This window comes from Crocodylus siamensis, chromosome 11 (genome assembly GCF_052110815.1).
Source record: "Crocodylus siamensis isolate JL-2025a chromosome 11, ASM5211081v1, whole genome shotgun sequence".
NCBI lineage: Eukaryota > Metazoa > Chordata > Crocodylia > Crocodylidae > Crocodylus > Crocodylus siamensis.
In genome coordinates, this window is record NC_143405.1 from 52,199,341 (window position 1) to 52,226,252 (window position 26,912).

At 40.9% G+C, this 26,912-nt stretch overlaps 2 protein-coding genes across 2 annotated transcripts in view; one reads left to right on the plus strand and one right to left on the minus strand.

Annotated features, from left to right (window-relative positions):
- LOC149855886 (uncharacterized) lies at positions 1-22,580 on the plus strand. Its single transcript, XM_090021862.1, has 15 exons — positions 1-875; positions 2,291-2,672; positions 4,030-4,109; positions 4,803-4,920; positions 5,800-5,963; positions 6,686-6,759; positions 8,559-8,635; positions 9,133-9,216; positions 11,304-11,374; positions 11,874-11,951; positions 13,854-13,914; positions 14,020-14,092; positions 15,477-15,556; positions 16,685-16,819; positions 20,199-22,580. Exons 1-15 carry the CDS (start codon positions 805-807, stop codon positions 20,367-20,369), a joined length of 1,719 nt encoding a protein of 572 aa, XP_089877988.1. The 5' UTR covers positions 1-804; the 3' UTR covers positions 20,370-22,580.
- The window catches only part of THUMPD3 (THUMP domain 3 tRNA guanosine methyltransferase), a 9,756-nt gene continuing 4,825 nt past the window's right edge, over positions 21,982-26,912 (minus strand). The window contains exons 5-9 of the mRNA XM_090021863.1: positions 26,362-26,431; positions 25,810-25,925; positions 25,520-25,630; positions 24,808-24,931; positions 21,982-23,097 (exon numbers count right to left, since the gene is read on the minus strand). Of these exons, the coding sequence (XP_089877989.1) occupies positions 22,966-23,097; positions 24,808-24,931; positions 25,520-25,630; positions 25,810-25,925; positions 26,362-26,431 (553 nt within the window). The 3' untranslated portion in view covers positions 21,982-22,965. The remainder of the gene's footprint in view (positions 23,098-24,807; positions 24,932-25,519; positions 25,631-25,809; positions 25,926-26,361; positions 26,432-26,912) is intronic.

Sequence of the window (26,912 nt, forward strand, 5' to 3'; positions counted from 1 at the left end):
CGGTGCTAAGTGTGCTTGCGCAGCGTGTTGGAGTGGGGAGTGGTTGTCCCTGTTCCTAAGCCTAATTAAGCGTGAGCCTGAGCCTTAAGCACTAGGGGCTACAGTGAGATGAAATGGAGAAAAGGGGATGCTGAAGACAGGCATTTCAGGCCCAACTTTCCCACCCCTTTGGGGGTTTCTGCCCATGGTGCCCGTGCGTCGGGGGAGTGGGTCTGTCTGCTGCGTGACCCACGTTGCAATGGAGGTTTGAGCTGTGAGGGTTTGGGATGCTCCCATGTCTGTTACAAACGTAGCTTGCAAAGCCAGTGGTGTTGCCAAGCGCAAACTGCCAACACAGTCTCTTCAAAATGTGTGTATCTGGGTCGCTTCGAGCCCTGAGATGCCGACGCAGCCATGCCCAGTAGGTTGCCGTTGAGCCATGTAGCCATTCATGTGGAATAGTACGAACGGTCGCCCTTGTGTCACCTGCAGTTTAACTCCCCCCTGCCCCCCGTTATTTCTACATGTCAGTGTTCGCTGTGGTGTTTTTCCAGTGAGCTGTACTGTGTGTGTGAACACTAGCAGTGGTTTCCAACTTCTGGCAGGCAAGTACGACCTGATATTTAAGTGTCTGTGTTGGAACAGTATTGTTCAGATTAGAAAGCCAAACCCTTGGAAGTTGGAAAACATCAGAGTGTCATTGTCTTGCATCCCCTTGTGCACATGCATTGTGACAGGTTTTAATTAAATAACTGCAACTGTATTTTTCTTAGGACGTTTGGCAGAGCACAATGGATATGCATTGCTGTATCAAGAAATGGTTGGATGATGCAGGAAGGGAGAGGAACACTGAGCGTGCTTTCCAAAAAGATACAGTACAAATTTCTGTTTTCTGGGTGAGGATCAAGCCTTTTGCTAAAAGCAATTTTTTTTTGTTTAAGAAATAGAAATGTGCCATGGGAAATACAGAACAACCCCTGGATTAATCGCATCAGCTGCCTATATGCAATACAGATTAATCAAGTCTGCTCTGTGTTCTAATTAATACACTTTAGCAGTGCCTCGTCATCATGTCTATTAAGCCTCCATGTGTTTTAAAACAGTTGCTGGAGTGCTTTAGCTAAACCTCATCAAATGAGAAATTTTAATTAGTGTGGTTGCTGAAGAGCCACTCCAATTAAAATGCCTCATTGTCATACCTGTTAAGCCCTGAACATTTAAAGATGCCTACAGGATGCTTAGTTAAACCTCAGCTAAAGCATCTTGTGGCCATTTTTAAACATGCAGGGCTTAATAGACGTGAGGATGAAGCATTTTATTTACAGCATCTCTCTAGGAACTGCCCTACTTAAAATGCCCCACCCCGAGCATGTGTATAGGCAGCTAATATCATTTCTAGAGAGTAGGCACTACTGGCAATTTCTGAGCATGTATGTGTTTTGCAGAATGAGAAGGGTTAAAGAGCTTGTATAGATCATGTTTATTTCTGATGACTCTAAGTATATAATAATGGTGTAAGGTAGAAATAAATGATTCTGTGTATGGATAGGTGTAGGTAGGAGGGTCTATGTGAGGGGGGTATTAGAAACGTTGATTGTTCACATGGTGCTATGAGAGTGTAAGTGGTAAAAATGCATGTCTGAGGGAATGGATATGTGTAATGTGCATGTTTCCAAAACAGTCCTTATCACAAAAGCACAGTGCTGCATTCTTCTGAGAGGAGTGAATCCTCTTCAAATGATGCAGACATCACATCCTTATGTCAACCGCATTTCCAAGGATACTGAACAGAAACTTTGAAAGCAATAGGAAAAAAAAAACTTGTGAAGATCCGCCTTTCTGTCCACCTTATTGGACAACGTAATCCAGAGCCATTTCACACTGGCTGTGTTTGTTGTCAGTATAAATTAACAAAGCAGTAGTACGGATCAGTAACTGGAAGAGGCATCAGATGCTGTATTTATAGCTCCCATTTCACAGGCAGGATCTATTAGCAATAATTGACAGGTCTCCCTGCAACATTTTTTAACTTACTAGGCTGCTTGATCCTTTAATTTTGTTCCCACATTTAGGATTTAGCATTAGGAAATTGAATAGTAATTGTTTTTAATTTTTGAGCATCACTGTCTTTTGCATTGATCTATTTTAGTGTTTTAGGAAAAAAGGAATAATTATTATTTTTCCCGTTAGAAACATTACATGTTCTTTTGCATATATCCCTTATTTCCATGAGAAATGTGGTGGTGGTTATAGCAACTAAATGTTCTTAGGTATTTTTTTGACAGGCTGTTTATGTTGTTTTCCATTCCAGCAGCAAGATGCTGCTGGATCAAGAAAAAAGGAAAGCTAGCATCATAGCCTCTCTGCAGGCACTGGGACAGGATTCTGCAAAAGGGAGAAAGAGTAAGAATTCCAGAAGAAAGATGATCTCAGATTTAAGTCCTTCTCTGTGCCATTGCCTGCCTCCTGGGAAACTTATGCCTGGATCCAACTTCAGTGATGGAGTCCACTGGAAGAGAAATCTCCCCACAGGACCATCTGCTCTGGGAAGACGGAAGCTGACAAATCTGGGAAAAAAGCCTCACGTTCCTAAGGGCAGAGGATACAGCACATGGACACCTTCCCAATTTCTGCAGCACATCATATCCCCACCCCTTGGGCACCAGGCAAGTGAGAGACCCAGCAGATTCAAGGTGAGGACTAGCAACAGTTAGTCTTATAGGACTGATTCTAAGGAGCAAATTTAACCTAGGTATAATGGCCCTGATTTCAGTGGGCTTCTCTTAGAAATATAGTTGGCCCCTATCTTTATAGTAGGAGGAAGTATTTAACCCAAATGTAAGAAACAATATTTGTTTTTGTCTTTAATTTTCACAGATGAACTGATAGCAGATTGTACTGGTATAATGATGTAATTTGTACCGGCAGTAACAATTAGAGAGGGTTTGAGAGGTGAGCGTCTAAAGTGTGAAGCCTTATATTAAAAATTCCAGAAACTACCTCAATAAAATGTGATCTTTTAACCAAAGACTTATGACCCCTTGTGGAAAGCTCACTTTCCCATTTTGTCTGTTAAAAGTAGTATCTGTATGAAGAAAGGGTTTTGTTCTGAGCAAGTTATTTGCTGCTGCCTCTTTACTCCCCATTTAGTATAGGGTTCCTTCACTTAGCTACTCCTGATTTACACTGGTGTATGTGAGAGGAGAATACACCAGGAATTATCTTCCATTAAACGCAGTTCAGCTGTAAGATTTGGCTCTCATTATAGGATCACAAGTTAAGGGGTAACAGGTACAGCGAGATGTGAAACACGTTTTATTGCCATGGAAAGAGTGAGGGAAGGATGCAAAGAAAACTCACTCCCTAGTCAAATGTTCCAGCTCTTCTAATGAAGCATTTCAGTGTTTTGTTCAGCTGAGACTGTGGTAGCAGTCAAGCTACTACCAGTGGGTCTGTGTTGTTGTGCATCCTTTTGCCTTGGAGAAAATGGAATTTTCCTTTGTCATAATCCACTCCCTGTTTCCCAGTGCATCATAACCATGATGGTTCTATTGTGTTTCTCATTTTTCATGCATCCAGGGGTTCAAATTTGCACCGGTGTTTACTTGAACTAGGCTAGCATAGGACAATAAGGCCTCATACTATGAGGCATAATTTGATTGCAAAATAAGGCAAGAAAGAATCTTTCCCAAAAGGACGGTATTGTCCAATTAATATACTATGAGGTTTTTCGCTGAAGGATCTGACATTAGTGAAATCAGGATATTAGACAACCTGTGGCGAGGCTGTTCTGATACGGTAATTTCTAGGTTCCTGTAAAAGACAGGATAGGAAACAGGAAGATGCTGCTTTTGCTGTAATAGCATCTGCCATGAATGTACTTCTGCATGGAAACATGCGGCTTTTAGTGCAACGGCTGTAATAAGGGGTTTCAAATATGAAAAATATTCTCCAGCAAAAGATTTTAATCACAATACTTAATCATGAAACTACAAAAATACTGGAACTAGTAATAAGAGTAACCAGCTATTGATTACTGTCTTCTTTCAGTCAGATCTTCTGTTCAGGTTTAAAAAAGCTGCTAAATGCATTGTCATGCTTTGCTTACTTTACAAAGAACACCACCTTCGGTGAGTAGTGATGATTTGTAATATGTCTATTTTATATCCTGTGTAGTGGTATCTTGGCGTCTTCCTACTTAGCAACAACACATTTATCTCAGTTTTAAAAATGTTATCTCTTATTTTTCAAACACAAATATGGCCAGAGATGTTTTGGAGGTTAATTTTGAAACAAGTAAATGAAAGTTTTGGTACTGTCACCAAAATTATGAATGAATGTTTGTGCAGTTAATAAGGATCCTGAAGACTTTACTGAATCCTCCCTTGCGCCTTCCTAAGCTTTTTCATATTTGTCCAAATGTAGTTTAATACACAGGCATATTAGTGATGCTCTGTCATCAGAAGGGTCTGCAGTTCCAAAGTAAAAGCTAAGTTAGGAAAATGAAACATTTTTGTTTTGTATAGAGAGAGAATATTGCAATTATGAAAATAACCCAGGTCCAATCCTGCAAATGCTTACTTACTGTGACTTACTGACATTACACAAGACTAGCGAAGGCTATATGCAATGGGGGTTGCGAGCTTCATGTAGGAAAAAACGTCAGCAACTTGAATTGCTTAATTAAGATACAGTCATTAAACCTATGTTTCCTCTTTTGCACGTAATGCATTTAAATATTTGCAAGTGGGGAGGTGAGCCTTAAAAAATGTTTGTTTGGTCAAAAAAATTCAAACAATCTTTTTTTTTTTTTTTTTGGTTAGGGCCAACCTCAGTTATGGTATTGAGAGAGTAAGGAGACGGCAGCTCAGCTCAAGTCACATGGAACAGTCTCGGGAAGAGATTCTTTTTGATGTGACATTATTCAGGGCTAAGAAACAGGTAATGAGAATGGCAGACTCACCACTTCTTGGACCAAATCCTCCCACATGATTAGGTTGGTCTCACTAAAATTATGCAACTGGTTTATATAGAGACAAAAATTTCCCTTGAATTTGAATGGAATGCTTGAACCTAAGCGTAGATCTTTCAGGCTTTAAGGAAGCTGTCAAAGTTGCAGCTCGTAGGATTCTCTAAATTTTGTGTTTTTTTTCTTGCCTCCACCTATGTATGCAGTTCACATGGTGGTGAATGGGAGACACAGATCACTGTATTCCCTGAAGTTTTTCCTTAAACTCAATTGTTTGAGTTCTGTAGAATGAATTAAATCTATATAAGCTGGTGCATTAGATTGACTTAAATGCAAAGTATATCATAAAAAGGTAATTAACAATAAAATTAATAAATCCACCACAGTCTGGCACTTAAACAAACTTATAACCAGTATGGCTAGCCTCTACTGCTCGCCACCCTGTTTTGAAAATAGCTGTAAAAAGATAACTGTCTCCTAAGGAGATGAAATATGCCTAGTGTATCACTTCACTGTAAAAGGACTGGACATGGGGTTAAGATACTAGGCTTGCCACTGAGCTGCTGGGAAAACATAGACCAAATCAAGCCCCAGCTCTTTGCCTTATTTTCCCAAATTACTAAATTGGATTAATGATACCTCCTGCTTTGTAAAGAGATTTGAGATCTACTGATGAAAAATTCAGCATAGAAACTAGCTGCTGTTTTTGTTTTAATTAACTATAAACGCAGTGTTCTGTTCAGTGACACGGGCCTGACTGCAATATACTGGTTTGTTGACACCTAAATAGCATCTGTGCAGAGGGGAACCTTTCTGGTTTCTGTACCTTAACTGTCTTTCCCGTCTTGAAGGCCAGGATTTCTCAGCGTGCCATCTGCATTCTTCATCAGTGCCCACAGGAAAGAAGTGAGAAAGACATTAGCTACATGCTAATTACCTTGCAACCTGTAAAGGCATTTGGAAATTACTCTACCAGGATTCAGAAGGAAGTAGCAAAAGTTGCATGGTACTCCAGGTAATGATGACTGAGTTTAACTCTTTAGTGTGAGACATCAGCTCGCTAAAGTCAGGGTCAATTTGACTGAGGCAAAATGGTAGTTATTTAGGACAGCAGTCAGCTGAGTAATTGTAGGGAGGGACTGACCTCTAAACTGGTTTGTGTTGGATAATGAATACCTTAGAGTTGCTGGGAAAAGAGAAAAGCATCCCAAAACTGGTTTTTACCATGATTGATGGTCTTGCTTAGAGACTACACTTTTTGTATGCTAGAGAGAAACACTTGCACTGCCACTTTCAACTTAGAGCCTGTTGCATTGAACACAGCTATTCACTATAGGTTTGCTGTAAAGCCAGCAGCAATGGGGTGCAATCTAGATTTCAACCATCCTACCTCTGCTCCTGAATGTTGAATGTGTGTGGATTAGGACCAAATCTGCATCCGATTTTGCAGCTTATCACTGAGGTCAGTGTCATTATCTCCAGTTTACATATGAAGAAACTGAGACATAAGCAGAGTAATTTGTCTGAGACTACTATGCAGGTTAGTAGCGGAGCTGAGAATTAAATCCAGACCTGAGTTGAAGTCCAGTTCTCTATTCCGTTGTGCTGCTCTGTGCAAAAGACAAGCCCAAAGGCAATGAATTTAAGGCTTTGAAAGCTTGAGATATTAAGAACAGTTTGGGACTGGCACAAAATTGGTGAACAGTTACTTATGTTCATGGGATCTGTCCTTTCCAGATACGAATCCTGCCAAGTAATGATCCAACAGGGCTATGCGCCACATTCCTTCTATATCTGTCTCTCAGGATCTGGTAAGTGTGTATTTATTGCTTTGCTCTAGGGAAGCAAATTAAATTAAGGTTCAGCTTATTTATGGGATGGGTGTGCAGTGTTTTCCCCCTTCTCTCGCTCTAAGAGTGCTGTTCTGTAGCTGGGGGAGTGTCAAACATTTGGCCTTCAAGCTGGATCCAGCCTGTAGATGTTGGTCATCTGGTCTGCAGGGCTTCTGTCTAGTGGGGACATATCACGTCTGACTGACCTATGGGGCTGCTTTTCCCAGCTCTCTGATCTGCTAGCAGGGCTGGAATGTAGGTGGTTAATCTTCCTTCTCCTCTCCAAGAATTTCAGGTTTTCAGTTACAGATCAGCATGTATTAACAGGATGGTGAATAACGACAGTACTGATCCAAGACGGCAGCTGTGTAGAGAAGTCCTGTGGTCCAACTCATTTTTGACACCTTTGACACCCTACAGCATTTTAAAATGGACTTTAAAGGAGTTATGCAAGTAGAGGTAGCAGTGTTACGTAGGGGAAGGGATGTTTCCTTCATTCCAGCTTTGCTGTGCTGACAGGAACAATATCAAGTTTCTTGGCCTCTTTCAGAAACGGATGGGGCAGCAGAATTTTTTATTGTTGGAAAAAACTAAGGATTATATAATGATTACAAAGCATTGACTCTTCCAGGAGTTCCAGCTGTGGTAGAGAGAAGATTGAAACCTCACTTGCAGTGGGATCCTTTAGAATTTACAACAGGTCCCTTGGTTTAAATCTGCTTTATTCTCCATTTCTCAAACTCACCCTTGCGTTCTCTTGAGTTCTCAACCAGATTTCATTGGCTGGGATCCTGTGAGGTGCTGAACATCATGGTGTTCTGCCTCCTGCAAGATTTGTCTCTATGAAAAGAAAGCTTTGCCACGTGATTTGCAATGTGGCATCTAGGTGGACAAGGTTCTTTGGGTAATTTGTCATTGAAACCTGTCCCCCTCTTCCGCCCCCAGATTACAAAGAAGATAATGTTCAGTAAATCCGTGAGAAATTTTGTGCACTCAAATTTTATGCACACATGCTGATAGAAGGAAGGACTGGAATATCAAGCTGTCACATTTTAAATGCATCTGTTCTTCTTGTACCATTACTTAGGCATCTGTGGTTGGGGAATATGCATTCTGTGTTTGCTCATTATAATTTGCCTACAGCTAGTAACAGTGAAAGAGCTGTGTGCGCTGCATATTCGTGAAATGCTTCTTTAAAAAAAATAATTGTAATTCCATGAGTTACATCTGAACCTCTCCTCAAGTCAGCAGGGCAGTATTTACACTTGTGTTTCCTTGGAAATCTCTTGGGCTATCTGAAATATGTTGCCACTCACTTAAGACTCTCGTCAACTGCATGTTTGTTGGTTTCCAGGATGTGCCTGTGTTACATAAGTAATTCTTCCTTAAGGTTTTAACACCAGTGTACTCTATGAGGAAATGTTCCAGACCTTTTCTGTTCTTTAGATGAGTCAGCCTGTGCCATTTTATAAAGTTCAAAAGTAAACTGTGATGGTATGCTGACACAATCTGTGATACTGTGCAACTCCACACACCACACCTGCATTTTGCTTTTTTTTCAAAACGTGTGTTTTGGATTAGACTGCCTTGAAAGTCTCATGTTAAAGTTTGTAGCAGTTTGGGTAAAGATATGTGTATCTTTCAAACTTAAAGACCCTAACACCTTATTTTCAAACCGCTTTTAGAAAAATGCCCAGAGTTTGTGACTTGTTTGCCTAAGATGTCCCTGTTTGTTTTATTAGGTAACAGCTAATTTGAGATGATGTTTTATTTTGCAGCAACAGTTATCAGGAAGAACCATGACAATGGCCAGTTAAAGCCTGCCTGGTTCTTTAGTCAAGGGGATGCATTTGGGGTGAGTTTCAGAACAAAACAGTACATCTGGTTTTGGAAAGCATCAACTCCAGACAGGGAGGACATACACTCTCATTGTTCTGAAGCAGATAAATTGAGTGTCATGTAACTTACTATATATGCTGTACTGATGAGACATAACACTCGGATCCTGTGTACTTGTGCATATTGAAAGGGCCACATACTTTTCTTAAGAGCTGGGGGTTTTCCAAATGTCCTTGGCCAATATTTTACTCCTTGGCGCTGTAACGCAGCATTTTATGTGCGAGTTGAGTATTACTTTGTGTCCCTCCGATTGCTTTATTTCAGCTGTGCAGTGATTCTTATACTGTGGGATAAAACATACCGTTGTCCACATAATGTAAAACTTGTTATTGTAAGCTGATTCTTTAAAATTAACAAGTATATTTTTATTTGGTTAATTATATGCAGAAGGCAGAGAGAAAAAATTTAAACATCTTAACATTCAGCCTTTTTCATCTCTATCTTGATTTTCAGGATCAAGAGATTATAAATGGTGACTCCTGGCAGGGAACTGTTATTATTCAGGAACCAGCTGAGTTTCTCTGCATTGACCAAGAGGTAAGCATTTCTTAAAATCAAACACGTGGAAGCACATTGGACCAAATATTGCATCTGTTTGCATCCACTCATTCTTGTTCAGTTGAGGGGCCTTCTGCATTCAGAGGTATATTAAAGATGGCTTTATGTGCAGAAGTTGTTACCACCACCAATATTACTTTCAAGGCCTATGCTTTGAAACTGTGGTCCATCTGCGTATGCATGTGCATCTGCTATACAACTGCCTTGGATACGTGGAGAAAACACTAACTGATGCTTACTGTCGCATAATTGGGTCCTTTGAATTAGTGATGTGCATTGGGTGTGTCCAGTGCGTAAGATGACACTCTGATATTTCAGTCAGTACAACATAATTTATGATTGGTAAGACATATGCAGTGCAACAATGACAGAACCTGGATATAGCATGAATTTCACAGGTATTTGGTTCAGATTTCAGGCGCTTAATTTTTGAAGGCAGAAGATGTTTACATTACGTTTCTTTCTGCCATTCTTAGAGCTTGTTGTACTTGTGGGATTTGGCTGGGAAGGGATGTAGCCATTCCCAAAAATTGTAATGGATGTTATTTTTGTGGCATTCCTAGCCTCACTGCAACCCAGAAACTCAGGAATTCCATGCGAGTCACCAAGTGTTGAAGGCCCAAGAGACTTTGATTGTCCAGATGAATGAGCAACCATAACCTTCTCCCCTCTGTCTTTGAAAATGTTCCCAGCTCTGGCCTTGCTATACACCAATGATGTTGGGGCTTTAAGATACAGTGGACCAAATTAATCTCTGTTGTAAAATCAGTGACTGGATTAAGGATGAATTTGACTCAGTATTTTTTTTAATCAAGTACTTGCAAGTCATGGGTGTATGGCATCTGTTGCCACACATGAAAACAGCCTGTGGTAAACTAAAATATCTGTCTTGAATTTTGAGGAAAACATCCTTGCGTTTGTGCATAAGTCATAATGAGTGTGCAGGCACTGGCTATGCATATATATAGACATACCTCTAAAAAAAGTGGGCCTTGATGCTTGTGAATAAGCAAAGTGCTATTTGTTGCATGGGTATAGAGTACCAAGTAACACAGCACTGTATATCTGAAATGAAAAACAGGTACTTGCCATGAAACAAACCCATACACTCTTCAGTCTGGATATATCTGTTAAAGCAGGAACAGGGGCCGTGTTTGGATTTGCATTGCAGATAACTTCACTTTTGCAAGTGTCCAGTTTGGCACTTTATTCTTTGTTGATCATTGTTGAAAGCCTTGTGGAAAATGTCAGCTTTCAAGAAGGACTGGAATGCAGAGAATAAAGCCTAAAAAACAGGGGGAAGACAAAAGCAGGAGAAAGATCCAAAATAATTTAACAGAGGGCAGGTTAAAAGGTGTGTGGGTGTGATGGACTTTGTGCTAAGGTCACTCACCTTCAAAGTACTTCTGAAGTGTGGTTGGGCATAGGTATAAATAGTGTTAACCCTTGAGTTGGTCACTTTCTTGTAAACCATATCAGGATGGATAATGGTTATTATTGTAATGAAGTTTAAAATCAGGAAATCTTGTTCTTTCCTTAACTTTTCTGCAACCTTACTTTTACACTCGGTAAATCACATAAAATGGGATTTTTCAAAAGATTCCAAGGGAGCCAGGTACCTAAATACCATGACATTCCAATAGAAGGTGGGTGTCTCACTTTTACAGTCCTTTGAAAACCCACATGTAATGTCTGTGCTTCAGTTTTGGGACAGCAAACCTTCTTTATCTTGCAGGAGAGGCTATAAAGTTCAATCATTAATATTTTTGAGATGCGCTCAACACTTACACAGTAGAATGTTTTATAAGGAGTCACTGCAGTATGTTCTCTTTGCTTTTGGGGGCAGAAATATCATGAAAGGAGAGGAAACCCTCTGCAAAGGAAATATTGCTTAAACTCTCCTGGCTGGGCCTAGATCTGTTCTTCAGATAACATGATTGCTACTTACCACTTTTTATCAACAGTTAGAGGGAGCATTTTCAGATAAGAAAGGCAATGTGTTTAGGTAAAGTGAGAGAGTTTCTTGTTTTAAAACATTTAAAAACGTATTGAATCTTTTAATGAAGGACTTCATTAGAATTTTCCTGTCTGATGCAAGAAAGGTGCTTGGGGACCCTGAGCAGCTGCTGTTTCTGAGGTATGGTGCAAGAACTTCGTTTTGATTTATCAGATATTCCATGGTGAATGATCTGTGCTGTTAATTGGGGGAATTTCAGAAAAGCACTATTGTCTTTTAGACCTGCTGCTTTTCTCTTCTCATCATTTCCTTTTGCAAGTCACTTAATAGCTTTGTATGTTATTTTTGCCATGTACAGGTAGACATAATAATAATGATGTCTCTCAGGAGGTCTTAGTCTTATTTGTCCAGGCTCCAAGATCTTTATATGAAAGGCATTATATAAGTAATACTGCTGTTAGTAATTATTAATGATGAACCATTTGCCATTTAGTAAATGTCGTGAGGCTTTTATTACATGGGTTTACCCAGGTTTTGAGGATCTGAGAATTTTTAAGCTGTTGTGTTGCTGAGCCCTCTGTAAGATGAACAGGTGTATTGTGGAATGCTAACAGTACTGATGTCATTATACTTCTGCCGCTGTGCTCATCTTTATGGCTTCTCTTTTTGATTTGCTTAGAAGCCTTCGGTGTTTTGAAGGTTGGCCGGTCCATCTTTTGGAAGGCAACCCTGGCAAATATGTTGTCTGCCACTACAGGTGAGGAAACTTCATTCAGAGTAGAGTATCAGCATTACTTGGAGTAATTCACATAGTTATAAAATGTTTCCTATTAAGGTCCTTTATGTTTTCAAAATGAACGGTAACTACAGTGGGCTCACTCATAGTAATAAGCACCATGCCTAGAAGCAGGTATTGTCAGAATTGGGACCACAGAAATTCCCTGCCCCTGAGGCCTGCATTCATCCCACATCTAGAGCTCCCTGGGCAGATTCTTGTGCAGAACTGAGATCTCCCTGGCTGCTGGGTCAGCTTATGCAAAAGTGACTGCAGGTTCACTGTCAAAAGCTGGATGTACAGGTGGGTGCATGCTAAAACCATTTGGCAAAAGTAAAGTTTACTTAGAATGTTAATGTTTTCTCTCCACAGTAGACAAAGGCCTTGATCAAATGCTCCCTGAAGATGGTGAGAATAGTTCCAATGAGTTCAATGAAACGGTGATCAAACCTGATATCTGTGGTACACAGTTAGGCAAGTCAAGGGATTTGCAATTATCACATAGCAAGACAAGTCAGCTGGCTCTGTTCATAGCACTTAATGAGGGTCCAGACACTGACACATTTATTCTTCAGATGTCTCATGCTGAAAACTTAGCCACTCAGACCAAGCCTCTTAATGGCATTCTTAGCTGAGAAAGAAAAAACGTGTGGAAACGCTGTTTAAGAGCTGTTTGCTCCCCATCTGCCCCTCACCACTCCTTGCCAAGCAGAAATTCCTCCCCTCCCCTCTGCCTTGCTGAGGAGGTGTCTGTGTATTAGCTAACAGACCTGGGTCCCTGCTGAATCAACAGGTAGAATCAGCAGTCTTAATGGGGTGATAAACACTGAGATAAGGGTGATAATCACTGTTATCACTGCTCCCCCAACCCCAGCTTCCTTGCCTGTCAGTTTACAGAAATGCAGACAATATACAGAAGCAGGGAGGGAGAGTGAAAAACTCTGTATCATTAACAGATGCATGCAGTGCACACACCCCTTTGCCTCGGAGTGCTAGCCTGGGGCTGCAGGCTGGCAACACTCCTGGCCCTTGAGCAGCGAGCAGAAAAGCCTGGGACTGCAGGCAGGCTGGGGGTTTACACCCCTCCCTAATCAGAGCCCTGCTGCAGTTTGGCCATGCCCTCTCTCAGCTCAGCTCTGCAAAGGCAGGGAGGGCTGCTCTAGCACCCCCGGGCTTCCAGCCTGAGCCACTGCAGGCATGTGCTTGAATTTCCTCAGTCCAGAGGGATTGACTGTATGGTTGGAAATCGGTTCAGCCTAGCTAGGTTAGACTAACCTGCAAAGGCTGAATCAGTTCAGGGTCAGGCTTTTTGAATGTCTGTCTCTAGCCAAGGTCTCACCTAAAATTCATTAAGTCAGTGGAAAAATTCTCCTTGGCTTCTTCAGGCTTTGGAACAAACCCTCCGGTTTTACTTAGGCTTTGACCCATTGCAGTTCATTATTATTTTGGCTGAATAGGACCAGTCATATTTGGCCTTTTGCTAACAGAAATGTTTGTGTGAAAGAAGCCAGCACAGAAATCAGTCCAACCAACTTAAAAGACTCAAAACACAACAGTGTCACTGTTGTGCTGAAGACGTGAGCAATGCAATGGATTTTAATCAGACTAATTAGCTTTGTGGGTCAGAGTGAAATGCCCAAAGGAAACAAAACGAGTAATAAGATTTTAATATTCCTTCCAGTGCAACAACACAAAGAGTTTTTTTTTGGTTTTTTTTTTTGGTTTTTTTTTTTTTAAAACATAACATCACATGTGGCAGTGATCCTCTCAGCAGTGCATACAGTAGTACGCCTGGGAAATATTCTTTGTTCATTTGAGTTCTGAAACCTCTCGAATCTCATGCTCTTTCTATAGCTGCTAATTTCCACCTGTTCTTTTTTGTAGAAGGGGATCAGTTGTTCTGAGAAACAGTAATGCGACCAAATGGATTTACATTGTCAAAGCAGTAAGTTTGTTTTTTTTTTTTTTCCAGAGCTGGCATGGGATGGGGAGCTCTGGAGAGTCACTGCAGAATGATGTCTGTTTTAAATAACATTTAATGTTCTTAAAGGGAAGTTGTTCTGTCCTGAAGGTTTTTAAAGATGACCTCCCCACCACCGGAGTAATGGAAGCAGGAGCTGGCAGTGAGTATGGAATACATCCTAAGGATTCTCAGTTAGATCATTAGATAAGCCATTGAAGTTATTATTGGTGGTGGGATATTTTTCCCCTTGAAGTAGTTATGCTAGTGTTACCACTATCAGGGATGCATTTATATTTATGTAAGAGTGACTTGTACTGCACTATTTTCTACCCCTTTGATAAATGGAATAAACTAGGCTGCTGTATGCACATTTATACTGATATAACTCCATGAAATCTGGATGCTTGGACTTCTTAATCTATAGCAGAATAAACCCAAAGGGCTGCACCATGATTAGCAGCCCATAATGGTTAAAGCCTGTCAATATCTGTTAGTATCAACACACAACGGAGTTATGGGGCCAGCGTCACATCCAGCTGCCTTTGATTCCCCAGCCTGATCCAGTTATCCACATATAACTGGATAAGCTAGAAGCAACCTTCAGCACAAATCCAGGACAGGGCTTGAACTCAAGCCACAGGAATGATAACAAGATACCTTAAGCCTTGTCCTATTACAACACTGTCATCTCTAGTGAACTCTTACAGTGCTTCTGTGTGGACATGGCCTAAGCTACTTTTGCATCTCTAGACCTCAGAAAGTGGAATTTAGACAGAAGGCAGAGGTAGAATCATAAATTCAGAGAAAATGAGGGTTGGAAGGGACCACAAGAGATCATTCTAGTCCAATCCCCTGCTCAAAGCAGGACCATCCCCAACTAGCTCAGGGCCTTGTTGAGCCAGGCATTAAAAACCAAGAATGGAGATTCCACCACCTCTCTAGGTAACCTGTTTCAGTGCTTCACCACCCTCCTAGTGAGAAGGTAGATGTATTTTGGGAACCCGATTATAGCAGTTCCACTTTTAAAGTGAAATTCTTGAAGTGCTTCACCGGGTTTGTCCAGTCAACTTTCACTTTCTTCTTCCAGTCCTGCTAGACACAAGTCTTGGACCCTCTTTAGGTTGAAGATTTTTCTTTAAGTTTTCCCATTATGACTATTACAGTTCCAAAGAACCCCCATGCACTTAGGATGTTGGCATTTCAGTTGTGGTGTTATCTTGATTTGCTCTGGGAGGCAGATTGGGACCTGTTTCTCCTTGGTATCCCAGGCAATTAGCAAATGTCATAAGAATTAATAAACTCTGTGGCTGTTCTCACTTGTGCTAGGGACCAATTTGAGCCATGGATTCAGGGAGGTGGAGGGTGCTCAGTGAGAGGCTGGTTTAGCCAAAGATCCAGCTAATAACATGTATTTATAATAAGGAAATTAAGAAGCAGTACATATTTTAGAGACCCAAAATGATAATGCAAAATGAGTATTGTATCAGATCCTAATGAACATTAAGCTAATGGTTTTCTCTCTCCTTTCTTTTTCTTTTACCCAGTTTGTAAATCGTTGTCAGGAAGCAGCATGATGACTCCTATGATCATTGCTGTAGACACCTTGCTGCAAGGATCTGTATTTGTGAGTGTTTCATGTAGAAAGCTGCCCAGAAAGATGGCTGGTACCTTCAGTGCCATTCAAAAAATGCATGTGGCACACTCGTAGGTTGAAATATTTAAGAGTTTTGTGTATTTAAAGAAATCTGTCTTTCTGATTTATCAATTAGCTGGGTGGGGGAAATCCTGGCTTTCCCAGCTACTCCAGTCCCACTCTATGGGGCTGGGTCAGTGGAGAAAAGTGCCTCCCTGCTCTGCTGACCCTGCAGGGCTGGCTGGGGAGAGAAACAGCTGGTGTCCCCCATTGCCTCAGACTCGCGCTGTGCAGGGGAACACCCGGGGTTCCATGCTGCCCCAGACCTACTTTCTCAGCTGAATTGCTCCATTCTGTGATGTTTATTTCTAGCCTGAGTCAAAAGACTGGTTACAACTTTGTTCCCTACCCAAGCAACTAAACGTATTTAAAATGTGTAAAATGAACAGTAAGTAATTGTGTGTCTCTAATTCAACTGGTTCTTAGAGCAGTCCAACATTATAGCTACATGGTGGTATATAAAAAGTAGTGGCAAAAAATGCTTTCCTTTAATTGCTTCTCCAAACATGTGGATGTGATCATTTCAGTTAGGTTCTTATTCAAGTCAGCACTGTTAAGACATTTAAAGCTGAGCTTAACCAGACGCTACTAAAACTCTCCTAGAGAGCAATCTTGCACTGTACATTTGATGGCCTGTTTGAGCTCTGATTTTTTGTCTCTTAAACTTACTGTGTTAAGCTGGTAACAGATTCTCCAGTGCATTCTGGTGAAATAATACTTCTGTGTGACAATCCTCAGCACCCCACTGCAGAGGTGATGTGACTTCTCACCAGATCAGCTCTGTGGCAAAGCTTGCATTGACTTCCCAGGGTCCAGAATTTCTCCTGGTATATTTTATTAAGCTCCACATTGCCCAAGGCCTCTAAGCTTTTACTGCAATGTAATACAGATATTGTTACAAATAAGAGAACAGTGTAGACAACCATTAAGTGGGTAAGGTACAGCAGTGGCAGGGGAATTTACAAGGTCAGAGTGTAAAGACCATGGCTGCTAGAATTGCTTAGAAACACCGTATTGGGTTTTAATTCTTCTTGCTTGGTTTTATTTTCCTGCGTGTAGGGGCTCTTGGACTTTCTCTTTGAGGATCAGCCAAATTTGTGTGTGGTCAGCAATGGAGCTGAGTGCCTTAAGATTTCAAAGAAGTTTTTCCTGCATCATGCTTCAAAAGACCTTCTGGAGAGGCTGCGCAAAGAGGTGGGTGTATGTTTGTTTCTTTTTATAGCTGCATCTTTGCTTAATTACTGTAGCTTTGAATATCTGTACCTTATACAGAAGGCACAGTTGTCCATGGTTTTAATACTAGCCAGGACAACTAGAAGTATACTTTTGAAAAACTGGTAAATCTGTGAGAGAGGGAAGCCATAATTTAAAGCACAGTAATGATTACTTGATTTGATAGCACATGAATCAGCATAACAACAGAGCAGCCTGGCAACACTATTACAAGTTTCCCTCGCTTTATCTGGGTTCTGTGTATACGGATTTGCTCTTATGTGATGACCCTTTTTACACCAAAATTCCTTGTATGCAAGGTAAGTGTGTAGGGGACGGGGCAGGGATGTGGCACAGTCCAGGGGCTGTAGGCCGCTCCTGAGGCAGCTGCAGCAGGGAGCAAAGCAGAGGGAACTGTCAGTGGGTGCAGGGCATTGGACGGGGGGCTGTGGCTGTTGCTGCTATGTGGACTGGGGGGGCTGTGTCAGGCTCTTCCCAGGGGGCATGGGCCCCCAGGTGTGCATGCAGGATGAGGGCAGGCTGCTGCTCTGGACTGGGGCCAGTGGTGGTACCAGGCTCTTCTCAGCAGGGAGCTGGGCTCTGATGCGCTTGGGGTACGGGGTGGTGGTATTGGGTGGGGGACTGCAGCCACCCCAAAATTCACTCTCCCAGCATCGCTGCCGCCTGCCCCAAGTGCAGTGCGGCCCAACCCCGGCCCCCACCAGGAAAAGCCCAGCGTCGCTGCCAGCCGCAGCCCGCAACAGCAGCCTGCCCTTGTTCTGCACGCAGATCCAGGGGCACACACCCCCATGCCCTCCTGGGGTGCACGTAGCAGCAGGAGCCATGTCTCCCATCCTGTGCCCCACCCCGGCTGTGCAGTGCCTGCTCTAGCCCCAGCTCCTCCCTCTCTCACCGCTGTGGGAACATATCCCTATTTAATACCTTATATATACTAAGTTCCTTTTATGTGAATTTGAGTTATACGCAGTTTTCCTGAAACACATGTACAGCATAACGTGAGGGAAGCCTGTGTACGCAGCAGAATTAGAGCCTCTAATTCTGCTGCATACACAGGTTTCCCTCTAATTCAGAGGGCCACTTAAGGTGAGGTTCTGAGGCCCTCACTAAACTCATCACTGGCCCCTTTGTGCCAGGTGAAAGGGTGGAAGAAGGTCCTGTTGGATGGAATGTTGGACAGGCATCCCTAGTCTGTGCCTTGGTTTCCCCATTGGAAAAATGGAGATAACAATACAGGCCTCTTGTGTGAAGTGCTTTGAAATCTGCTGCTGAGAAGTGTTGTATATGCCAGTTCTGGTCTGCAGCTTTTAGGGACTTTACAGTCCCTGGTCCCACAGCAGCTAGCCTGAACAGAGAGGCTCAGCTTCAAGTGACTGTAAAAGTGGTTTAAAGTCACTGTAGAGCCCTTTCTCCTGAGAACAGAATTCTTTGCCCATTGGCGATGTATAGGGGGTGCATGTGGGTGCACGTACACCCCCTGAGATTGGTGGTGCACTCCCTGTGAAAAGCCCCGCTGGCCTGTGGGCAGTTGCCGCTTGCTACTCCTGCTTTGCCCCCGACACCGCTGGTGGTGTCTGCGGGCGGTTCCTGATTGCCACTGACTTCTGCCAGCAGCATCTGACCGCCGCCAGTCTGTGCTTTCCACCCCCTGCCACCAACACCATTGTGGCCGCCTGTAGGAGCTCCCCGCTCGCTGCTGCCATGTCCTTGCCACCGCTGCCTGCAGGTGGTTGCCATGTCCCCCCCCCCAGCCTCTGGTGGCACGCAGTGTTCATGTCTATGCCTCTTAGAAACTCATCAGAAGGGCTCACCTCCAAAGTATTGAGTGGTAGGTATGTGATGGTTATCAGCATGGCTTCAGGAGCAGGGAAGGAGATGGCCTTGTTGGAATGAGCAGGCAAAATGAGCTCTGTATGATTTCTGCCCTATATAATTAATGTTGAAAAGATGGAGTACAGTGAAATAGAATCACACTGACTGCAAAAACAGTTCAGTTGGGTAGGGGTTCACTTTTTTCCTTACGTAAATCTCCCACAAAGGCTGGTTTTAGTTATGGGAAGATGGAAGAATCACCGTATCTTTGCCTAGCCTTCTTGTGCAAATATGGTGAAATGATACAGTCTGGAGTTAGCTGTCTTTTTTACTAACATCAACAATACAGTAACCAAGTACAAGTTTTCCTGCTTGCATGTGGAGAACCTTATTCTGAAGTCAGATTCAGAAAAAAACAGAGCTCATGTTCGTTTCCAAGTAAACTTGAGCTTGTGAGAACAGGTAGTTGCTGTGGGCCAGCTCAGAGCCTGGGAGCTTCCCTGTTTTCAGAGCATTTTGGTGGCATCAGACAGATGCTGGCACTGTAGAAAGGTGCCTATTTGCAGCAAGCTGCTCATGGTGACCTGAAGGATGCTAGCTGTCATGACTCATACAAGCAACTCCATAATTGGGGATTGTTTTACCTGCTTTAGTGAAATGAAACTGTTGCTTGGACAGCTGTTTGTACCAGCCTTTGAGTTAAGAATGGGATTTTGCCTTTCTATTCTGCTTCCTGGACATAGTAAAAAAACCTTACTGAAGTTTTTGACTATAAAAAGTTTATTCAGTTTGTTTTTTCCTTATACTGCTCCAGGAAAAAAAAGGTTCAGAGGCTAAGCCTGGTGCTACAGTAGAATACTTAAACCAGTCATTCTCAGCTGAGGGGGCTGAAGTCCCTCTTTCAGGGGTGCTGTTATGCAAGTGTTGCAGCAGACCAGTAAAACTACCCCACGTGTAGGGCTGTAGCATGCATGCGTGCTTTCCTGCATTACAGTTCTCTGATAAACCTATAGCAAGCAGGAGAGCTGGCTAATATTGCAGCCCTTCTTGATCCAGTCCTCTCATACAGTTCCCAGAAACACAGGCAGACAGGACAGTTCTGAGTGCTAGGCTTGTGCCTTAACATTTGCAGAGTCCCTTTAATCCATGTTTGTTGTTGTTGTTACACTTTTATCTGAATTTTGCTTAGGTGAAATTCAGGTTTCTAAGTTTTGCTTTTGGATTAGTTTTAGTAAACATTTGACCCTGCTGGCATTATTTCTGTTCCCTGACTGAACAGCTTAAGGAAATAAGTATTATGGCTGTTAGAAGTCAACATATAGACTGAAAAGTGTTAGGGAATATGTGTAAGCACTCTGCCTGTTGACTTTGCCTCTGGAAAGCAACCATATAGTTATAGCCAGTATCGTTGCTTTGTTGTTAAATGTAATGAATTCATATTGGCTTACCTCTGACACACTTTTGTAAGCGTAGCAGTGCACAAAGTCTTTTATGCCTCAGATTTAGACTTGGTCATGATTCTTTTCCACAGGAACATTCCTACCCCAGTGAGGCCAAGCTGAAGGAACAGCTACAGCGCGTGGTGCAGTGGCAAGTTTTTCGGAAAGCAGCTTTGGCAAACACAATTCAACGGATTGAACTGAAACGCAAATTGCTTCCACATTCCCTGAGTATAGGGCTCTACGTATGCTCAAAAAACTGACTAATGCATGTTTCTGCCAAAAATGGAGGGATGCGAGTGAGTACATGCTGGAGAAATAAAAACCCAAATCCCCAGACCCCCCTCCCCAAACCTTGTGGGAGATGGTAATATGTTAAATTAGGTCTCTAATTTTTTCATGATTATGATAAATTACATGATGAAATGTCAGAGAAGCTTATTTCCTACCATGTCTTAATAGTGCCATAGACATATACAGCATGTGGTGAAGTGACTGCTACACACACTATTGGTTTCCATGTAATGCTTTTATCCAAAAAAATCTCAACAAATGAAAAAGAATGAAGTGTCTCTTGGGCAGTGAGTATACTCTGGGAGTGTCACTGCAGAAGGCTCTCAGGCACATTTACACATTATGAGCATAGTCAAAACTCCACTGCCTGTTTCTGAAATCAGTCAGAGGTAGACTTGCTTGATGCTCTTTTACAAACAGCGTTATTTCACTGAAGAAAAAAATCAAAAGGAAAGAGCAAGGAAGTAGAACAGCATTTACTTCAGATACCTAAATGTAACCCAAACTTGTGGATTTCTAGAGCCTGCATGAACAAACAGGCTGACTGTCATGAAAAACAGCGAATGGTTATTTGTGTCTTTAGTCACTTCTTACAATACCCTGAGTCTTACCTGTCAAAAGAAAAGCCTTTAAATTGGCTTCTTTAATTAGAGAATCAGTTTGTGCAAAAACAACAATAGCATCTAACAGTGCACATTATTACCATCTTTTTGCATATTTTCAAACCCATTTTGAATTATTTTTCCATGATGCATGTGAAACTGTATTTCTTAGTGTATCTTGGATCAGATATGTATTCCCATCTCAACAATGCAGAGTTTCACTTTGCAATTCTAGTTACTGCTTGTTTACTTTGAAGTTGCCTAATTTTCACTAGTAAATGCTTTTTATAAATCATTTAAGTTATGAAATATGTATGTAGTTAGCTGGAGTTTTCAAAAACAGATCTTTATTTGAGATGACTGGTAGCTTATGAAATTTATTTTAATCTTAAGGAAACTGTGATAAACATTTTAAATGCATGCGACTTTTTTGTTTTTTAAGCGATTAAGCTTGTTCTTTATTACAGACAATGGTAACAGGTAACCAGAACTCAAATCCAAGGTAATCTATTTTAAGATCCTAATATTACATTATGAATCTGGATGTAATAGAGTTCAGTGCATTAGAGAATGTTTGAGAAACAAGTCACTCATTTCATGCAAGAACTGTTGCTGGGCATATTATAGCTCACTGTGGCCACATGGAGGACAAAATGTCTCTAATACCTTTATTACAACGGTAACACTGCTGGTGCTTTACTTTCTATGTGAAGAGACTTGTACTGCAGATTTTAAAAGTTGCATGAAAACCTCACTACAGTAGAAACAGAGAATGAATGCAGTCAAGGGGAAAATTTCTAAGGAACTCAACTCCTATTGGAAACATCTAGAACTTAAATGCTTTTAGAAGTAAAAATGAATATTTAAGAGGGGAAAAGTGATGTAAACATATGCACTGTCCAATTAACTTGAATTTTCACCTCTAATAAAATAATGTAAGTAGTTTCTTAATATGCTTAGTTTACAAAAGGAACAAAAATCATGACTGTTTGTATTTATTCTGCTCTTACCACATAGCTGTAAGCTGTGTCACCATTTCAACAGGAATCTAGTTCAACTTAACTGTATTACAACCATCTTAATCTGCTCATGCTAGACATAGGAAACATATAGCAGTATATTAGTGCTACAGTATTTCTCTAGAATTATTTTTATTGAGTTATCACTAGACACGTTCTGTTAAGGCAGATTGTACACTTCACCACCCAACCAAAGTAATGGTACATAAATATAAAGGAAATGTTTGCTGAATTAACAGTTAGTTGAGGTAGCAGGTAAAAACATAAGCAAGATCTCCGTACTGAAAAACAGATGCCAGTTCTTTATTAAAGCATGGACTGGTTTGTTACTCTTATGTTTTGGCAACAGTATGAACTAAGAACAAAAAGGAGAGTTCTCTCTTGGCAGTGAGGGAGAGGGTGGGAGAAAAAAAACCTTCCATTAAATTATATCACCCAACCCATCAAATTAAAGACAACTGTCATCAGCAGTCATGTACCTCAATTTTATGATCTTTGCACAATTTCTGCAAATTTGGGGGGGGGGGGAGGAGGCAGGAAATAAAGGCTAGCCTGCTACCTCTCAAAATGCTTCAGTAACGTTTTCAGTTGTGAACATCAGATATTCCCATGTAACTGAAAAACAAACGTAGTAACAAAGACTCAGGCACATGGAAATGTTGCTAATTTCACTAGTAGATTTGCATTCTTTCTTTCTTTCCTTTTTTTTCCCTTCCTTATTTGGCTTCAAATTGAGAAGGTTCCAGAGCACAGAGTAGAACTGCCACTTTCCAAGTTGATCCCTGGATCAGTATTCATTACACAGAATCTATATATGCATTTTTTTTCAGTACTGTCTTCAGTGATCTTAAGAATTGGTAGACCTGGCACTTGCTTTACCTAAGTAGCTTTCCAAGACGTTTAGGGGAGAGGATCATGTTTATCATGTTCTCCACCACTTGCGTTTACCAGCGTGATCTGTTCTCTCCCATTTCTTCTAAGGTACGTTTCAGAAGGTACACTGCAGCATGAAGTCCCCCTACGTTCACCCAGACTGTTGGACCCTTTCGCCATAAGTGTCCCATTTCTGACAAGGCCTGTGTGCAAAAAAGCAGACAGTTACTATTGGTGGAGCTGGTTCTGAAATTTATGATTAAGGTTGCTTAACATGGTCTATTATAAGCCTTTTAATTCAATGACCAAAGTGACTATTCAAGGCTAAAACTTTCCATACAATTTTCTCTGTGCCTCGAATCCTAGTTTTTGAAGTCTCAGTGAAAGCCCTTCAGCCTTTTCAAAGAGTGAGGTTAAGTGAACTTGATAGTTTTACCAATGTTACATTTTTCCAAATTTTTCCCATGCCTTTCTTTGAAAAGCTCCAACGCTTCCATGTTTTTGGAAAGGAATTGAAATGTCAAAGAATGCTAAGGTTGCTTTTTACATGTACTTATTCTGTTAGTTTTTGATGATATGACTGTGCTCTGTTTTACTGAGACCCCTGGCTCATTCTCTGTATAAGATGGGCAGTGAAGTAGGCAGAAGGTTGCAAGAACACAAAGCATAGTCTCATTTTTTTAAACATTACATTCAGACTTAAAAACCTGTTTCAGGCGTTGATGGACTTCCTATGTGATGTTTGATTAGATTCCCTTAAAGCATCTACTCAAGGAAACTGAATTAAGATGGCATAAGCAATTCTGGTATTTCCTAACTTTGTGCTTGACTCTGCAACCTAGATGGAATTTATTATTTAACATGTATTGCAATTTTAAAGCCATATTGATCTACCTTAATTTCAGGGGTCCTTTTAGTGCACAAATAACTGTACTTACAAGTCCTCTTCTAAGCCATTTGAAGTTGAACATCACACCATGTATTCCATTACAGCAATTCACTATGCTTCCTACATCTGCTCACCTTAGTGTTAGGGACATTCAGAACATGGAGCAAAACAGTTGTTTTCCTTAGTTTTTTTCTTGGGGAGGAGTAATGAGCTGAATGTGTGCATCTGGGACTCAAGTTTGGGAACTGGAAAGGTTCCCCCCCTCACCCTGCTCTCTCTGAAGGATACTATGTATATATGATAAACTCACCATCCCCAGCAGAGCACACTGCACTGTACTGCATTGCTCTGGGCTGCCTCTTGAACCAGAAGCCATATAGCTGCCCTCATTTAGCTTAGGGACATGCTAATCATTCAGTAGAGCTGTTTACCAAGCCTTCTGTGCTAAGTGGTGGCAGTTACACTGCTTCTGGTTCAGGTGGCCTATCAAAACTAGTGCAGCATGCTTTAAGGCCCTATCTCCAATGATGGTGAGCTTACAGTGTAGACACGGACAGTTGTTTCTAACGTTGTTTCAACAAGTTTCAATTAATCTTTTTGCTTTTAATGCTGGCATGTGCTTACACGTTTGATACAAGAGTCAAATTAAGTATGTCAGGTGGATTTTTCTAAGGTTTTACTAAAAATTCAGATTTGACCCATGAGGCATCAGAATCTCTAGACAGGTGGTAAACAATCAAAGCAGGAAATTCTGTTTATTGGCTATAGTTTTATTAAGTTACATGGATAAACTTCAGTCCAATTCATTTCTGAAATTTATTTAGATAGCAAAAAGCCCATGTCTCAGAAAATGATCTGAGCCTCTACTGTGGGGGGAAAAAAAAGGTGGAACATTTTTAATTCAAGTACTGGCTTATTTTCAGTGCTGTTCTCGGTCTAGATAACTTGATTTTTCTGCATCTTTGGAGATGTTTTATGACCATCAAAATCATGATTTAATGCCTAAATGAATGAAATGGTGTACCTTAGCAAAGCACTTCTTGTCCTGCGTAAGTAGTACGGCTCTGCCTGTCCCAGGCCTGCAGATCCGACTCATTTCCTTAAGGCAGGCGGGATAGAGATCCCAGTTTTTCCTCTTAGACCCTATTCTGGAATGAAAATTTGGATCGACATAGTAAATGTGCCTATGAAGTACAGTTGAAAATAGTTCATTTTCAGTTAGCATGAGTTAACTTGTTCAAGATCATTTTTACTACTTGTTTCCACCTACATGTCTTATGTATCAGTTTGGCTCCACTGGACTCAAAGGCAAGAAACGGAGGTGAATCTTAATGTCATATAACGCTACACATATTAAGGAAATAATGGTTTTTACTGCTTAGTATAATGAATCAGAGCATCCTATGAAACCCTCAAACACTTTGGTTCTTTGATATATTTTGAATCAAAAGAAGACTGAAAGTCATTTTAGAGCATGTAGCTCAAAACTGCTGAACTGATTAGTTTGAAAATGTACAATAAATCATTTTACTTCATCATTCAGTCAAGAGTGAATCTGCAAGATTACTTGTGTATCTTTGAAGTACATACACTGAGAATTATGACAAAGTTAAAGATTCTAGAAATTCTAACAGATCTTAAACTTTAGAAGCAATAACAACAGTTGTTCAACTATAGCAGCTTAAAAAAAAAAAAAAACCCACAAAAATAAAGATAAGAGAAATTATGATTCTCACCTCTTTCCAAAAGGCATGTCTGTTACAATAACATCCACAGATCCGGTCCTCAAAGGGAGATTGCAAATATCCCACTGGATGGTATCAAGAGATACACCCCAAGAAGTACTACTGCAAGTGCAAAGGTATTCATTTCAAGTGTGAGCTATTATTTCAAATGGTTTTTTCCAACTCAAATGCCCTTGGCATCATAATGTAATAGGAAAATATGAAAAACCAAATAAAGCACATTTCTGAAAAATAGATTTCCTAATACAAAGAGTTGTGACCATCCCTCTTACTTTTCCTACCTTTCTTGATTCTGATTTTTCTTTAGTAGAGAGCAGATGTTACTTGCTATTCTCTTCATAGCCTGTGGGTTGTTATCACCAGCAATATGGAAACAGTTAGGCCACTCAGTAGCTCCCTGAAAACAAAAGAAGTCCGTTAAACTTGAATTGGTAGATTAAGAAAAAAGTTTGTAAAGCTACCTGCACATCAGAAAACAATGCAAAGCAATTACATATAAACTTCAACAGCTTAAAACTTCCTATTGTATATTTATTTCAGAGATCAGAGCTCTTCTGGGGGCTGACAAGACTCTGACATTTAGCTACTTCCTGCTATGTCTTGCATGAAGAAGGTGCAACCATTTAGGAAAAGTATATTTGTAATTAAATTGAAATATCTTTCTTTGATATTTGGCTATTGGAACTGTAGAATACTAGTGAAAAAGTCTGCATGTAATCTACTGCTGTGAAGTATGCAGGATTTGGTGAGACTTGCTTTTAGGGGAGGCTACAGCCTAGCTAGGCTTTCTTTTAAGCTAAAAACCCAAAAATTAAAAACAAAGGAACAATTACCTCTATTGGTATCGCACCTGTTCCACACATTGGATCAACTATTATGTCACTTGGCTGAACATCACAGAGTCTAAACAGAGAAGGAAGAAATATTCATGAAAAGTCTTAACAGCAGTTTCTACAGAGAAGTTAAACTAAACTACTATTTAAATTATTCAAATTCTACCATTCCTACAAGAGCAGACTTTGTTTACAAATGGTTGCTAATGTTCAGGTTTTATACACAGTGGGCATGTGCCCCTATGGTGCCACTGTTTCTGTGCCATCATTTAAAGGAAGTACTAAATGACAGCACAGTAACAGCTGTTACTGCACTATGCCACCAGCACAGTTATTTTTAGTTGCTACTTCACCATAGCAACACACAATAGCAAGGGAGTGCATCACTATGGTGACATAGAATCGGCTTTGCTACAACGACATACCATTTCGTGTAGAAGCACCCACTGATGGAGAAATATTAAAATATTTTGATGGATGGCATAAAAATGTTTGAAAATTGTTATGGTTAATGCAAAACATATACTTGTCTGGCCTTATGGTTAAGAAAC

What these genes read in the sequence shown, in the direction of transcription:
- LOC149855886 (XM_090021862.1), top strand. Translation starts at nt 805, where the DNA reads ATGATGCAGGAAGGGAGAGGAACACTGAGCGTGCTTTCCAAAAAGATA. An exon ending in TACAAATTTCTGTTTTCTGG is followed by an intron (nt 876 to 2,290) that starts GTGAGGATCAAG and finishes TTTCCATTCCAG; the next exon opens with CAGCAAGATGCTGCTGGATC. An exon ending in TATGTTGTCTGCCACTACAG is followed by an intron (nt 11,952 to 13,853) that starts GTGAGGAAACTT and finishes TCTTTTTTGTAG; the next exon opens with AAGGGGATCAGTTGTTCTGA.